Source organism: Mobula hypostoma, chromosome X2 (assembly GCF_963921235.1).
Source record: "Mobula hypostoma chromosome X2, sMobHyp1.1, whole genome shotgun sequence".
Taxonomy (NCBI): Eukaryota; Metazoa; Chordata; class Chondrichthyes; order Myliobatiformes; family Myliobatidae; genus Mobula; species Mobula hypostoma.
Genome location: NC_086129.1, coordinates 23,295,735 through 23,311,545, shown reverse-complemented (window position 1 = coordinate 23,311,545; position 15,811 = coordinate 23,295,735). Strand labels below are relative to the sequence as shown.

The following is a 15,811-nucleotide window of genomic DNA, read 5'->3' as shown; positions in this document are numbered from 1 at the left end:
GGTGTGGTCTCACCAAGGCCTTGTACAACTGCAGTAGTACCTCCCTGCTCCTGTACTCGAATCCTCTCGCTATAAATGCCAGCATACCGTTCGCCTTTTTCACCGCCTGCTGTACCTGCATGCCCACTTTCAATGACTGGTGTATAATGACACCCAGGTCTCGTTGCACCTCCCCTTTTCCTAATCGGCCACCATTCAGATAATAATCTGTTTTCCTATTTTTGCCACCAAAGTGGATAACTTCACATTTATCCACATTAAATTGCATCTGCCATGAGTTTGCCCACTCACCCAACCTATCCAAGTCACCCTGCATCCTCTTAGCATCCTCCTCACTGCTAACACTGCCACCCAGCTTCGTGTCATCCGCAAACTTGGAGATGCTGCATTTAATTCCCTCATCCAAGTCATTAATATATATTGTAAACAACTGGGGTCCCAGCACTGAGCCTTGCGGTACCCCACTAGTCACCGCCTGCCATTCTGAAAAGGTCCCGTTTATTCCCACTCTTTGCTTCCTGTCTGCTAACCAATTCTCCACCCACACCAATACCTTACCCCCAATACCGTGTGCTTTAAGTTTGCACACTAATCTCCTATGTGGGACCTTGTCAAAAGCCTTTTGAAAATCCAAATATACCACATCCACTGGTTCTCCCCTATCCACTCTACTAGTTACATCCTCAAAAAATTCTATGAGATTCGTCAGACATGATTTTCCTTTCACAAATCCATGCTGACTTTGTCCGATCATTTCACCGCTTTCCAAATGTGCTGTTATCACATCCTTGATAACTGACTCCAGCAGTTTCCCCACCACCGACGTTAGGCTAACCGGCCTATAATTCCCCGGTTTCTCTCTCCCTCCTTTTTTAAAAAGTGGGGTTACATTAGCCACCCTCCAATCTTCAGGAACTAGTCCAGAATCTAACGAGTTTTGAAAAATTATCACTAATGCATCCACTATTTCTTGGGCCACTTCCTTAAGCACTCTGGGATGCAGACCATCTGGCCCTGGGGATTTATCTGCCTTCAATCCCTTCAATTTACCTAACACCACTTCCCTACTAACATGTATTTCGCTCAGTTCCTCCATCTCACTGGACCCTCTGTCCCTTACTATTTCTGGAAGATTATTTATGTCCTCCTTAGTGAAGACAGAACCAAAGTAATTATTCAATTGGTCTGCCATGTCCTTGCTCCCCATAATCAATTCACCTGTTTCTGTTTGCAGGGGACCTACATTTGTCTTTATCAGTCTTTTCCTTTTTACATATCTATAAAAGCTTTTACAGTCCGTTTTTATGTTCTCTGCCAGTTTTCTCTCATAATCTTTTTTCCCCTTCCTAATTAAGCCCTTTGTCCTCCTCTGCTGAACTCTGAATTTCTCCCAGTCCTCAGGTGAGCCACTTTCTCTGGCTAATTTGTATGCTACTTCTTTGGAATTGATACTATCCCTAATTTCTCTTGTCAGCCACGGGTGCACTACCTTCCTTGATTTATTCTTTTGCCAAACTGGGATGAACAATTGTTGTAGTTCATCCATGCAACCTTTAAATGCCTGCCATTGCATATCCACCGTCAATCCTTGAAGTGTCATTTGCCAGTCTATCTTAGCTAATTCATGTCTCATACCTTCAAAGTTACCCCTCTTTAAGTTCAGAACCTTTGTTCGATTCGTGAACCCGGGGGGATTGGGCCTCGTTCCTTCTGCCTGCTTGGAACTCCGTGGTCTGTCAGCCTGTGGTTGTCGCATGTCCTTGTTGCTATCCTTCAAATATGGAGTGGAGACTTAAGACTCCGGTCTGTCCTCTAACACTAGAAAAGGCAGTGAATATCTGTACGTAGGGCAGCAGAGACTACATGATCTCAAGCACAGAGCAGAAACTAAAGTACATGCTGTGAAAACACAAGGCACTTCCCAAAGCAACAGTGAGGCTCAAACAGCAAATGTGGAGGTAGGCATATCCCAAAAAAGTGTCCTGCTTATGGAAAGCCCTGCAACAATTGTGGGAAGAGGAATCATTTTGCAAAGTGCTGCAAAGTTGGGGCTACCAAGAGAAATGCAATTTTGGTGTTAAGACACTTACTTCTGTAGGACATGTCAGATCAGAAGAGGGAGGGAAGCCTGACCCAAGAAAGCCGTCAGTCATTGAGAACATGGAGAGGCCTCAGAGAGGAGGTAAGGAAGGTGTTTCCTGGGGATAGTGACTTACCTAGCTAAGTTCATCCCTCGACCGTCTACTGTGTCAGCACCACTTAGGTCACTCCTTGAGCAGTGAAATGAGTTCATTTGGTCTCAAGAGCAAGAAGAGTGTTTCCAGATGCTGAAAATAATCCTAACTGACGTTTTGTGATCCAGAAAGGTATACTAGGATCTCGGCTGATGCATCCTGATATGGCCTTGGAGCAGCAGTACGACTGCAGCAGCATATGATGACACATGGCAACCTGTGGCCTATGTGTCAAGGGCTTTAACAAGTGTGAAAAGGAAGCCACTGGCCTCAAATCACTGAATGACTCTCCCATGAGGATACAGCACATGTTGATAGGCTGCAGAAATATGTGAAGATGACTTACCTACACACCCACCAGGAAAATATGTTTTCCTGATGTGTTGTCTTGGGCAAGAAAGGAAAAGAGTGACCACAAGAGATTAAGGTTGATATACAGGCCTATGTTGACACAATTGTCATCTGCAACCCACCCCAGTATCTACTAATGGAACAGAGAAGATGAAGACAGCCGGAGGGTCAGATGAAACAATGAGAGTACTCAAAGGGACAACACAGACGACTGCTTGGCAGCGAGCAGAAACGCTAACACCACACACGCTCTTCCTCGTCGAGCTGAAGCTATTCTGTAAATAAACAATGTTTTACCCACGCAAGCCTATGTTTTCATTAAGAACAAACATAGGGTTAAGAGGCCGGTAATAGTACGTGGAAGGAATAGGAAAAAAAAGCCTAAGAGGCTTAATGCGTACAGGTAACTGAATTCTACTCTTTATTTGTCGTTTAATCTCCCCAAAGGGAGGTGCACCGTTCCCAGAGGCACTGCAATACTGGGTCGATGCACAGAGTGGACAGAGCAGCCCCTATTCTATCTCCCTTTCCTAAAAATCAATTTAATATATAGTCCCCAGATAAGGGACGTATCAGATATTAAACTGATAAGAACAGATTGCTTTTTAACAAAATATACTTTATTCAAAAATAAAATTATGTACAATAAACCATTCAATGACTCTCAATCCTTTACAGACATTTCCACTATATTCTCTACATTTTCACACTTTTAGCCACTCACGTGGCACCCTGTTGTTTCACCTTTCCACACCATTGTTGAGGTAGATCATCAAGTTTCAGGCCGACCAAAGAGCATCCTTCACCAAGTTGATGATCTGCCAGCAGCACCAGGTGTTGGTCTCCGTGTGTGTCCCCGCGAACAGCCCGTGGATCAGAGAGTCCTCTGTTACGCAGCTGCTGGGGATGAAACGTGACACTAGCCCGTCCATCCTCCTCCACACCTTCTCCGCGAACTGACAGTGTGCAAAGAGGTAGGTCACAGACTCCTCCTCACTGTAGTCCTCCCGTGGGTAACGGGGCGGGGAGACGACGTCCCGGGTGTACAGGAGGGATCTAACTGGGAGGGCCCCTCTCACCACCAGCCAGGCGTGGTCTTGGTGCCTGTTGGTGAGGTCTGGCGATGAGGCATTTTGCCAGATGAACTGGACGGTCTGCTCAGGGAACCACCCCACTGTGTCCATCACGTCCTTCTCCTGCAGTACCTGCAGGACATTATGTGCCGACCACTGCCTGATGGCTCTGTGGTCAAAGGTGTTCTCCTGGAAGAACTTTTCTACGAAGGACAGGTATGGCGGCAACGACCAGCTGACTGGGGCGTTGCACGGAAATGGGGCCAGACCCATCCTTCGTAGCCAGGGCGACAGGTAGAACCTGGGCACATAGTGGTACTTGGTGCCCACATATCTGGGTTCTACGCACAACCTGATGCAGCCACACACGAAGCTGGCCATCAGGGTGAGGGCGACATTGGGGACGTTCTTGCCCCCGTTGTACAGGGACTTGTGCATCATGGTCCGTCTCACCCACTCCATCTTGGATCCCCAGACGAATCTGAAGGCAGCTCGGGTGATTTCCGAGCTGTAGGAGTGGGGGACGGGCTACACCTGCACCAAGTACAGCAGCCCTGAGAGCACCTCACACCTGATGACCAGGTTCTTGCCCGTTATCGATAGGGAGCGCCCTCCCCACAGTCCCAGTTTCTGTTTCACCTTGGCAGTCCGCTCCTGCCAGTTATCATTGCACGCCTCGGCCCCTCCGAACCAGATCCCCAATACCTTCACGTGGTCAGACCTGATGGTGAAGGGGACACTGGATCGGTTGGGCCAGTTGCCGAAGAGCATGGCTTCGCTCTTCGTGCGGTTGACCCTGGCCCCCGACGCTAGCTCGAACTGTTCGCAGGTGCCAATCAACCTGCGAACTGACCTCGGATCAGAGCAGAAGACAGTGACGTCGTCCATGTACAGGGAGGTTTTCACTTGGGTTCCTCCACTGCCTGGCAGCGTCACCCCTCTTATGCCCTCATCCCTCCTGATGGCTTCCGCAAAGGGTTCTATGCAGCAGACAAACAAGACAGGGGAGAGGGGACAGCCCTGCCTGACTCCAGACCCAATGGGGAAGCTGTCTGTTTCCCACCCATTGACCTGGACTGCACTATGGATGTCTGTGTAGAGCAGTCTGATCCAATTCTGGATTCCCTCCCCAAATCCCATTTTGGAGAGCACGTCCGCCATGTACGTGTGCAATATCCTGTCGAAGGCTTTCTCCTGGTCCAAGCTGGCCAGGCAGGCGTTCACCCTCCTGTCCTGCACGTAGGCGATGGTGTCCCTCAGCAGCGCGAGGCTGTCTGAGATCTTCCTGCCCGGTACAGCACAGGTTTGTTCCGGGTGGATCACCTGTCCCAGAGCAAACTTGACCCTGTTGGCGATAGCCTTGGACAGGATCTTGTAATCCACACTCAGGAGAGAGATGGGTCTCCAATTCCTAATGTTCTCCCTTTCCCCCTTCTGCTTGTAGATGAGGGTGATGATGCCCTTCCTCATGGACTCTGACATGCAGCCGGCCAGAAGCATAGCGTTGTATACTTCCAGCAGGTCTGGGCCCATCCAGTTCCACAGAGCCGAGTACAACTCAGCCGGTAAGCCATCGCTTCCGGGAGTCTTACTCGACTCAAAGGAACGGATGGAACCTGTCAGCTCGTCCAGGGTCAGTGGCTGATCCAGACTCTCCCGCTTGCCGTCATCTAAGACCTGCGTGATAGACGACAGGAAGTTGCGGGAGGCTGTGGATTCTGTGACCTTTTTGTCGTACAGACCGGCATAGAAGGACTTGCAGATCCTCAGTATGTCGGTCTGCGAGGACGTGACAGAGCCGTCCTCTTCCTTAAGGTTGTGGATCACAGAGCTCCCCCTGTGCACCTTTTGGAAGAAGAAGCGTGAGCACGTCTCGTCCTAGCTCCACGGTTTGGACCCTTGATTGGAAGATGATCTTGGAGGATTCAGCGGCGAGGTGCTGGGCTTGCCGGCCCTTCACCTCTCGCAATTCCTCCCTGACATCCACCCCCTTCGACTGCAGAAGGATTCTTAGAGATAAGATCTATAGGCATTTAGAGAATCATGGTCTGATCAGGGACAGTCAGCATGGCTTTGTGAAGGGCAGATCATGTCTAACAAGCCTGATAGAGTTCTTTGACGAGGTGACCAGGCATATAGATGAGGGTAGTGCAGTGGATGTGATCTATATGGATTTTAGTAAGGCATTTGACAAGGTTCCACATGGTAGGCTTATTCAGAAAGTCAGAAGGTCCAGGGAAGTTTGGCCAGGTGGATTCAGAATTGGCTTGCCTGCAGAAGGCAGAGGGTGGTTGTGGAGGGAGTACATTCATATTGGAGGATTGTGACTAGTGGTGTCCCACAAGGATCTGTTCTGGGACCTCTACTTTTCGTGATTTTTATTAACGACCTGGATGTGGGGGTAGAAGGGTGGGTTGGCAAGTTTGCAGATGACACAAGGGTTGGTGGTGTTGTAGATAGTGTAGAGGATTGTCAAAGATTGCAGAGAGACATTGATAGGATGCAGAAGTGGCCTGAGAAGTGGCAGATGGAGTTCAACCCGGAGAAGTGTGAGGTGGTACACTTTGGAAGGACAAACTCCAAGGCAGAGTACAAAGTAAATGGCAGGATACTTGGTAGTGTGGAGGAGCAGAGGGATCTCGGGGTACATGTCCACAGATCCCTGAAAGTTGCCTCACAGGTGGATAGGGTAGTTAAGAAAGCTTATGGGGTATTAGCTTTCATAAGTCGAGGGATAGAGTTTAAGAGTCGCGATGTAATGATGCAGCTCTATAAAACTCTGGTTAGGCCACACTTGGAGTACTGTGTCCAGTTCTGATCACCTCACTATCGGAAGGATGTGGAAGCATTGGAAAGGGTACAGAGGCGATTTACCAGGATGCTGTCTGGTTTAGAAAGTATGCATTATGATCAGAGATTAAGGGAGCTAGGGCTTTACTCTTTGGAGAGAAGGAGGATGAGAGGAGACATGATAGAGGTGTACAAGATAATAAGAGGAATAGATAGAGTGGATAGCCAACACATTTTCCCTAGGGCACCACTGCTCAATACAAGGGAACATGGCTTTAAGGTAAGGGGTGGGAAGTTCAAGCGGGATATTAGAGGAAGGTTTTTTACTCAGAGAGTGGTTGGTGCGTGGAATGCACTGCCTGAGTCAGTGGTGGAGGCAGACACACTAGTGAAGTTTAGGAGACTACTAGACAGGTATATGGAGGAATCTAAGGTGGGGGCTTATATGGGAGGCAGGGTTTGAGGGTCGGCACAACATTGTGGGCCGAAGGGCCTGTACTGTGCTGTACTATTCTATGTTCTATGTAAGGAGAAGTTGCTGCAACTCTGTCTGGAGTTTACGCAGTTCCCTCTGCTCCTGCCTTGCTTTCTGGATACGCTTGCGAATGAAGAACCTCTTGATGTTCTCCTTGGTGGCTTCCCACCAGCGAACCGGGGAATCAAAGAAGGCTTTCAAGGTTCTCCAACCTGTGTACTCCCTCTCTAGTTCCCCGATGTTCTCTGTGGTCAGCAGTTTTGCATTCAGTTTCCAAGTCCCCCTGCCTGCCTTCCGGTCCTCCTGCAAGAGACAGGTGGCTCTCAGAAGGCAGTGGTCAGAGAAGAACACCGGCGTGACGTCGGTGGACCTGACCGTGAGGAACTCTGAGAGGAAGAGGAAGTCGATCCGGGAGCGGGCTGAGCTGTCCGATCGTGTCCAGGTGGCTTGTGGCTGTGCTCCACCCGTGGGGGTGCCACAGGCGTCGCGCAGCTTGGCTGTCTTCACCGTTTCCCTCAGGAGTCTAGAGGTACTGTCCAGCCTGCCGTCGGCACTGCCGGGTCTTCCAGCCGCATCAATGGTGCAGTTGAAGTCTCTGGCCAGAACGACCGGCTGGGACGTCACCAGCAGCGGTGGGAGCTGTACGGGGGAGGCGTACACGTTGATCAGCCGGAGCGGAGTGCCTCGGTATTTGACGTCTGCTACCAGGAGGTGCCCCGCAACCACCTCTTTAACTTGGGTGATTGAGAAGTTCCCTCCCCATAGCAGAATCCCCAGGCCGGAAGCGCGACAATCGTTGCCCCCCGACCACACAGACAAACCCTGGGTCCACCAGTGTGACCACCTCCGGTAGTTGTGGAGGTGTGGTAGTCTGCACTCCTGGAGGAAGGTCACGTCGGCCTTTACAGTGTCCAAGTACTGGAGCGTGCTGACGCATCACCCAGTACTCTTCAAACTGTGCACGTTCAAGCACGTCAGTTCAAGGTTCACCATCATTTAAAGTTCTTTATTTCAACTGCTCGCTGTCCTTACCTTCGCGGTCCTGAGCCTTCATGCCCACCACCTTAGTGAAGTCTTCCACCTGCTGTGGGCTCAGGTACTGGGGGTAATCCTCCCCGGGTGCGGCAGTTCTGGTTCTAGGCCCGGGGGGTTGTTGACTTCCAGGGCTGCTTTCCCTTCAGGCTGCTGGGTGCCGGCTGTGGCTCTGCTCCTGGATTCCCGGAGCTGGGGGTCACTGCTGCTCTCTGCCTCCTGTACTTGGGGGGTGGCCAGCAGACTTTCCCTGCTCTCTCTCCTCCTCTCTGCCTGTTTTGCCAGCTGTCTCCTCCGCCAGGGCTGCTGGCCTCCCCCAACCCCTTCCTCCTCCGAAGAAGACAGGTTACCAGAGGCTGTGTGCTCCCCTGCCCCTTTTCTTTGGTTTCTCCTGTTGCTTCACCCTCTGTCGTTTGGGTGGAGCCTTTTGGGGCTTTTGCGCTTGCCCACAATGCTCCAGCCTTCTTCCCCCTCGGCTCTCCCCTCCTCCATGTCTTGTGGTGGTTGCGCCTTCCTCCCTGGTGGTCTTTACCATTGCGCCGGGTGCCGCCTCTGCAGAGGTGGCAGGTACCTCCAAACCTGCCAGGGCCCTTTCAGTGCCAGCACGTCCCAGACAGGCCCTGTACAGGTGGTCAACCTGTCCATAAAGGTTGCACACAGTCCTTGGAAAGGTAGCCCTCCAATTCACAGTTCTCACACATCACAGCCTTGCACTGGGCTACCTATGTGCCTCACCTTGCTGCAGTTGTGACACACACTGGATTGCCCGCATACATCATGAGAACCTCAATAGCAAAGAATGTGGAGGGGTTTTTTAAAAATTTTTTTTATAAACTTAGCCGAGAAGTGATACCGACGACAGCCGGACCCTTTCGGATCCTGCTAGTCTTCCCTCTGTTAGTTAGTCCGACTATCTACAGGACACCTACTTATCCTACTTCTCTTCAACTTTTGAAGTAGGTTTGGTGTAATTTCTCGCAATCATATGTTGTCTTTTTCCCCCTTGTGGCGAAACTTCTTTTAAGATATGTAAAATAGATGATATTCCAGCAACCAAACTTGTTTGCATGAATACTCCTCCTCTCAGCTGAGAATTCCTGTCGAGCTGTTCCGCCCGCCGTTCTTAGCGTCTGATGTCATTGCAAGCGTGATGACGTTTACGGTAGGCGTCGCAGGGGGGAACGTAAGGCGCCAAACTCGGTCGGGAGTGTTGCGGCAAGAGAAACAAAGTTTGTGCCGGGTCACTCGGCGGGCCTGGCGGAGCAGGTGATTGGGGCGGGGGACCTCCGGAAACGGGAGGAGTGTGGATAGGAACATCGGATTGAAACGATGGCGCGGTAGTGAGACGAAGGGGAGGGTTGTAAATGGGGGAGTGAGGGAGGATGGGTGGTTGTTGGTGGGAGGGAGAGGGACGGGGTAGAGTCGGACGAAAGGGAGGGGGTAGGGTTGCAACTCGGACAATATTTAAGTGTGAGCTGGCATGTGGCAAATAACTGCATTACAGTCAATGGATTAATTCCACAGAAAATAATCTAACCATCTGGCTGGGCTTCATTGGTACGAAAGCTTGTTGACTAGAACTGATTCCATTAAGAAATCGGCGATAATCAGGGGAGAATATGGGTACATTGCAGAGACTACTAACTTCTTTCCTGACACGCCAAGGCCTTTCTGCCATATGCCACAAGCCAAATACTGGAAATAATTATGAATATTCTGTATTTACCTAAATTTGTCCAGCTCCATCCAGCATTTAACAACATTCTCCAACCTATGGCTTGTATCACTTACTACATCTCCAAGGAGAAAAAAAGGTGGAAATCTGGGGAAAAGAAGCATAAAATACTGAAAAGGATTTGGTGGTAATGCAGCATTCTGTAGAGAAAGAAGCAGTTAATGATTCAGATGTGATGTGATTCTTAATCGTGGCAGTGATCTTTCATAAGTTCTAAGAAAGAGCCATTAACCTGACACATTTGCTCTGTTTCTCTGCAGAAAGCTGACTGAACTGCCAAGTATTCCCAGCGCTTTATTTTAATTGAAAAGATATGGCCATTCCGTCATTGTGGTGGCTAGGTCTGAGTCCTGGAACGCCATCCCCATCAGGAGTGCAGAGATCCTTAACTAGAAGAAGTGCAGTTGTTCAGGATGCATTCACTGTTACTTTCTTTGGGGCAATTGTGGACGTGCAGTAAAATCTGGCATTGGTAATGAAGCAACACACATCAAAGTTGCTGGTGAACGAAGGGTTGTCCTGACGAAGGGTCTCGTCCCGAAAGGTTGACTGTACCTCTTCCTAGAGATGCTGCCTGACCTGCTGTGTTCACCAGCAACTTTGATGTGTGTTGCTTGAATTTCCAGCATCTGCAGAATTCCTCGTGTTTACATTGGTAATGAAGTGTGGATTCTGGAAAGTCAATAACCAAAGACAGTCTTATAGAACACTACAGCACAGTACAGGTCCTTTGGCCCACAATGTTGGGTCTAACCACTCCCTCCTAGATTGCCCTCTACTTTTCTAAAATCCATGTGCCTATCTAAAAATTCCTTTAGTGTCTCCAATGTATCTGCCTCAACCACCACCCTGGCAGTGTGTTCCATGCACCACTCTGTGTTTTTTAAAAAAAAATTCTTATACCTGATGTCCCCCTGTACTTTGTCCAGTCATCTTAAAACTATGCCCTCTTGTATAAGCCATTTCTGCACTGGGAGAAAAGGTCTCTGGCTGTCCTCCTTGCACGCCTTCGAGTATACCTGAAGATGACTTCAGCTTGTGATGATGTGTTCCCTTTTTCAGCATCATTCGTGATTGTGTAGGATGATGGCAGTTCCATTTGTGGAAGATTGGGATCTGGTGCAGACTTTGGGTGAAGGAGCATATGGCGAGTAAGTCATGCACTTCGCTGAAGTGAATTAAAAAATAATTCTTAAAAACTAATTTGGTAGATCAGCAATAGTACTCATTTAAGGAGGTATTTCTTAACTTGCAGCAAAAGTCTGGAGAAAGAAACACTCCACGAGAAGGGTGCACCATCTGTGGAGAATTCCCAAGGAAGTTAGGATGATATAACTTTGAAATAACATGCGTTATAATGAGGATTAATTAATTGATGGTAGGCGAGAGGACTGGGAAAGTTTAAAACTGCAAGGTATGTCACAAAAATTCTAAAGAATGTGGGACACATGAGAAAATTATTAAAAATATTGACAGGGTTTTTACAGAAATACAAGCAAAAAGCCAAAAGTAATGTTGATTTTTGAGGCTTAATGTAAAATTGGTAATGAAAAGGTACAGATTCTAAATAATGAAAATAATAATAGATGGCAAAGGTCTGTAGAGAGAGGGAAACTTTTATTTTTATCAGTGAAAAAGTACCGGACTAATTTGTTGTACCTTTACAAATAAGTGGCATCAGAGATAGTGGATGCTTTGGTTGTAATCTGAGGAGACCGGATGTATGTTCTCAAGTTTGTTGAAAATATAAAGATAAATGGCTTATCAGGTGATGCAGAGTACACAAGAGCCTGCAAAGTGATAAGCACAGGTTAAGTGAATGAGCAGGAAGGTGGCCTTTGAAATATGTTGAACAAAAAAATGAAGTTACCTGCCTGCTCTGGAAGGAAGAATGAAAAACTTGATTGTTAAATAGACAGGTGATTATAGAATGTTGCAGTGCAAACTGAATCTCTCTTGCACACAAGACTGGTATGTAGGTTAAACAAATACAAACCCCATTTCCAGAAAAGTTGGGATGTTTTCCAAAATGCAATAAAAACAAAAATCTGTGATATGTTAATTCACGTGAACCTTTATTTAACTGACAAAAGTACAAAGAAAAGATTTTCAATAGTTTTACTGACCAACTTAATTGTATTTTGTAAACATACACAAATTTAGAATTTGATGGCTGCAACACACTCAACAAAAAGTTGGGACAGAGTTAAAATAAGATTGAAAAGTGCACAGAATATTCAAGTAACACTGGTTTGGAAGACTCCACATTAAGCAGGCTAATTGGTAGCAGGTGAGGTATCATGACTGGGTATAAAAGTAGCGTCCATCAAAGGCTTAGTCTCTGCAAGCAAGGATGGGTCGTGGCTCACCCCTTTGTGCCAAAATTCGTGAGAGAATTGTTAGTCAGTTCAAAAGGAACACTTCTCAATGCAAGATTGCAGAGAATTTAGGTCTTTCAACATCTACAGTACATAATATTGTGAAAAGATTCAGAGAATTCAGAGACATCTCAGTCTGCAAGCAAGGATGGGTCGTGGCTCACCCCTTTGTGCCAAAATTCGTGAGAGAATTGTTAGTCAGTTCAAAAGGAACACTTCTCAATGCAAGATTGCAGAGAATTTAGGTCTTTCAACATCTACAGTACATAATATTGTGAAAAGATTCAGAGAATTCAGAGACATCTCAGTGCGTAAAGGGCAAGGTCGGAAACCACTGTTGAATGCGCGTGATCTTCGAGCCCTCAGGCGGCACTGCCTAAGAAACTGTCATGCTACTGTGACAATTATAGCTTCCTGGGCTCGGGAGTACTTCGGAAAACCATTGTCACTCAACACAGTCCATCGCTGCATCCAGAAATGCAACTTGAAACTGTATTACGCAAGGAGGAAGCCATACATCAACTCTATGCAGAAAATGCCGGCGAGTTCTCTGGGCCCGAGCTCATCTCAGATGGACCGAAAGACTGTGGAACCGTGTGCTGTGGTCAGATGAGTCCACATTTCAGCTAGTTTTCGGAAAAAACGGGTGTCGAGTTCTCCGTGCCAAAGATGAAAACGACCATCCAGATTGTTATCAGGGAAAGGTGCAAAAGCCAGCATCTGTGATGGTATGGGGGTGCATCAGTGCCCACGGCATGGGTGAGTTGCATGTATGTGAAGTTACCATTGACTCTGAGGCATATATTAGGATTTTAGAGAGACGTATGTTGCCATCAAGGCCACGTCTCTTCCCGGGACGTCCATGCTTATTTCAGCAGGACAATGCCAGACCACATTCTGCACGGGCTACAACAGCGTGACTTTGTAGACACAGAGTGCATGTGCTTGACTGGCCTGCTGCCAGTCCAGATCTATCTCCTATTGAAAATGTATGGCGCATCATGAAGAGGAGAATCAGACAACGGAGACCACGGACTGTTGAGCAGCTGAAGTCTTATATCAAGCAAGAATGAACAAAATTTCCAATTGCAAATCTACTACAATTAGTATCCTCAGTTCCAAAACGATTAAAAAGTGTTATGGAAAGGAAAGGTGATGTAACACAATGGTAAACATGGCTTTGTCCCAACTTTTGTTGAGTGTGTTGCAGCCATCAAATTCTAAATTTGTGTATGTTTACAAAATACAATTAAGTTGGTTAGTAAAACTTGAAAATATTTTCTTCGTACCTTTGTCAGTTAAATAAAGGTTCACGTGAATTAACGTATCACAGATTTTTGTTTTTATTGCATTTTGGAAAATATCCCAACTTTTCTGAAAATGGGGTTTGTAAGTAGAAAGGCTAATGGAATGTTGGCCTTTATTGTAAGGGTTATGGAGTACGAAGGTAAGGATGTTTTGTAGCAACTTTATTGGGAGCTCATGAGACAACACCTGGTGTTCTGTGTACAGTCTCAATCTCGTCTTTAAAGAAGGGCATACTTGGATCAAGGGATTCACATATGGGGGGAGGGGTGAGCAAGTAGGGAAGAATGAGAGGTGATCTTACTGAAGCAAGATTCTGAGGGTGTTGTCAGACGAGATGCTGAGAGGATGTTTCTCCAAGTGAGGAGATCAAGAAAATGGGATATAGTTTGAGTAATTGGTTTCCTATTGATCAGGAGATGAAGAGGAATTTCTTCTGTAAATTGTGATCCTTTAGAATTCTCCACTTAAAAGTTGTGGTAGAACCATAGAATATGGCTTCAGATTTATAGATAATTGGGCAGTTTTCCAGGGAAGGTGGGACCTGTTCCGGTGGGACGGTTTACATCTGAACTGGAGGGGGACAAATATTCTTGCAAGTAGGTTTGCTAGAGAGGCTCCAGTGGATTTAAACTAGATACAAGGGGGGGGGGGTACCAGAGTGTAGGAACAGATGTAGGGGAGAAGGAAGGAAAAGAAAATAGTAAAGTTGTTTTCACCGTTAGTGATGAACAGAGTAAGAGGTGGAAAATTTCTTAAATGCATTTATTTTAATGCTAGGAGCATTATAAGAAAGGTGGATGAGCTTAAAGCATGGATTGATACCCAGAAGTATGATGTGGTAGTTATTAGTGAAACATGGTTACAGGAGGGGTGTGATTGGCAACTAAATATTCTTGGATTTCATTGCTTCAGGTGTGATAGAATCGGAGGGACAAGGGGGGAGGTGTTGCATTGCTTGTCAGAGAAAATATTACAGCGGTGCTCTGGCAGGATAGATTAGAGGGCTCGTCTAGGGAGGCTATTTGGGTGGAATTGAGGAATGGGAAAGGTATAGTAACACATATAGGGGTATATAAAAGATCACCAAATGGGGAGTGAGAATTGAAGGAGCAAATTTATAAGGAGATAGCAGATATTTGTAGTAAGCACAAGCTTGTGAATGTGGGAGATTTTAATTTTCCACACATAGACTGGGAAGCCCATACTGTAAAAGGGCTGGATGGTTTGGAGTTTGTAAAATGTGTGCAGGATAGTTTTTTGCAGCAATACATAGAGGTACCAACTGGAGAAGGGGCAGTGTTGGATCTCCTGTTAGGGAATGAGATGGGTCAGGTGACAGAGGTATGTGTTGGGGAGCACTTCGGGTCCAGTGATCACAATGCCATTAGTTTCAATATAATTATGGAGAAGGATAGGTCTGGACCCAGGGTTGAGATTTTTGATTGGAGAAAGGCTAACTTTGAGGAGATGCAAAAGAATTTAGGAGGAGTGGATTGGGACAATGCGTTTTATGGGAAGGATGTAATAGAGAAATGGAGGTCATTTAAAGGTGAAATTTTGAGGGTACAGAATCTTTATGTTCCTGTTAGGTTGAAAGGAAAGGTTAAAAGTTTGAGAGAGCCATGGTTTTCAAGGGATATTGGGAAAAGAGAGAGATCTACAATAAATATAGGCAGCGTGAAATAAATGAGGTGCTCAAGGAATATAAAGAATGTAAAAATAATCTTAAGAAAGAAATTAGAAAAGCTAAAAGAAGATACAAGGTTGCTTTGGCAAGTAAGGTGAACATAAATCCAAAGGGTTTCTACAGTTATATTAATAGCAAAAGGATAGTGAGAGATGAAATTGGTCCCTTGGAGAATCAGAGTGGACAGCTATGTGTGGAGCCAAAAGAGATGGGGGAGATTTTGAACAATTTCTTTTCTTCGGTATTCACTAAGGAGAAGGATATTGAATTGTGTAAGGTAAGGGAAACAGGGAAGTTATGGAAACTATGATGATTAAAGAAGAGGAAGTTCTGGAGCTTTTAAGGAATATAAAAGTGGATAAGTCTCCGGGTCCCGACAGGATATTCCGTAGGACTTTGAGGGAAGTTAGTGTGGAAGTAGCAAGGGCTCTGACAGAAATATTTCAAATGTCATTAGAAACGGGGATGGTGCCCGAGGATTGGCGTATTGCACATGTGGTTCCATTGTTTAAAAAGGGTTCTAAGAGTAAACCTAGCAATTATCGGCCTGTGAGTTTGACGTCAGTGGTGGGTAAATTGATGGAAAGTATTCTTAGAGATGGTATATATAATTATTTGGATAGACAGGATCTGATTAGGAACAGTCAACATGGATTTGTGCGTGGAAAGTCATGTCTGACAAATCTTATTGAATTTTTTGAAGAGGTTGCTAGGAAAGTTGATGAGGGTAAAGTGGTAGATGTTGTCT

General features: G+C 46.5%; 1 protein-coding gene and 1 pseudogene across 1 annotated transcript in view; one reads left to right on the top strand and one right to left on the bottom strand.

Annotated features, from left to right (window-relative positions):
- Positions 1-3,031: 3,031 nt before the first annotated feature.
- On the bottom strand, positions 3,032-3,202 carry LOC134341054 (U2 spliceosomal RNA; annotated as a pseudogene).
- Positions 3,203-9,131: 5,929 nt separating this feature from the next.
- chek1 (checkpoint kinase 1) overlaps positions 9,132-15,811 on the top strand; it is a 34,087-nt gene continuing 27,407 nt past the window's right edge. The window contains exons 1-2 of the mRNA XM_063038792.1: positions 9,132-9,221; positions 10,753-10,841. Coding sequence (XP_062894862.1) covers positions 10,774-10,841 — 68 coding nt within the window. The 5' untranslated portion in view covers positions 9,132-9,221; positions 10,753-10,773. The remainder of the gene's footprint in view (positions 9,222-10,752; positions 10,842-15,811) is intronic.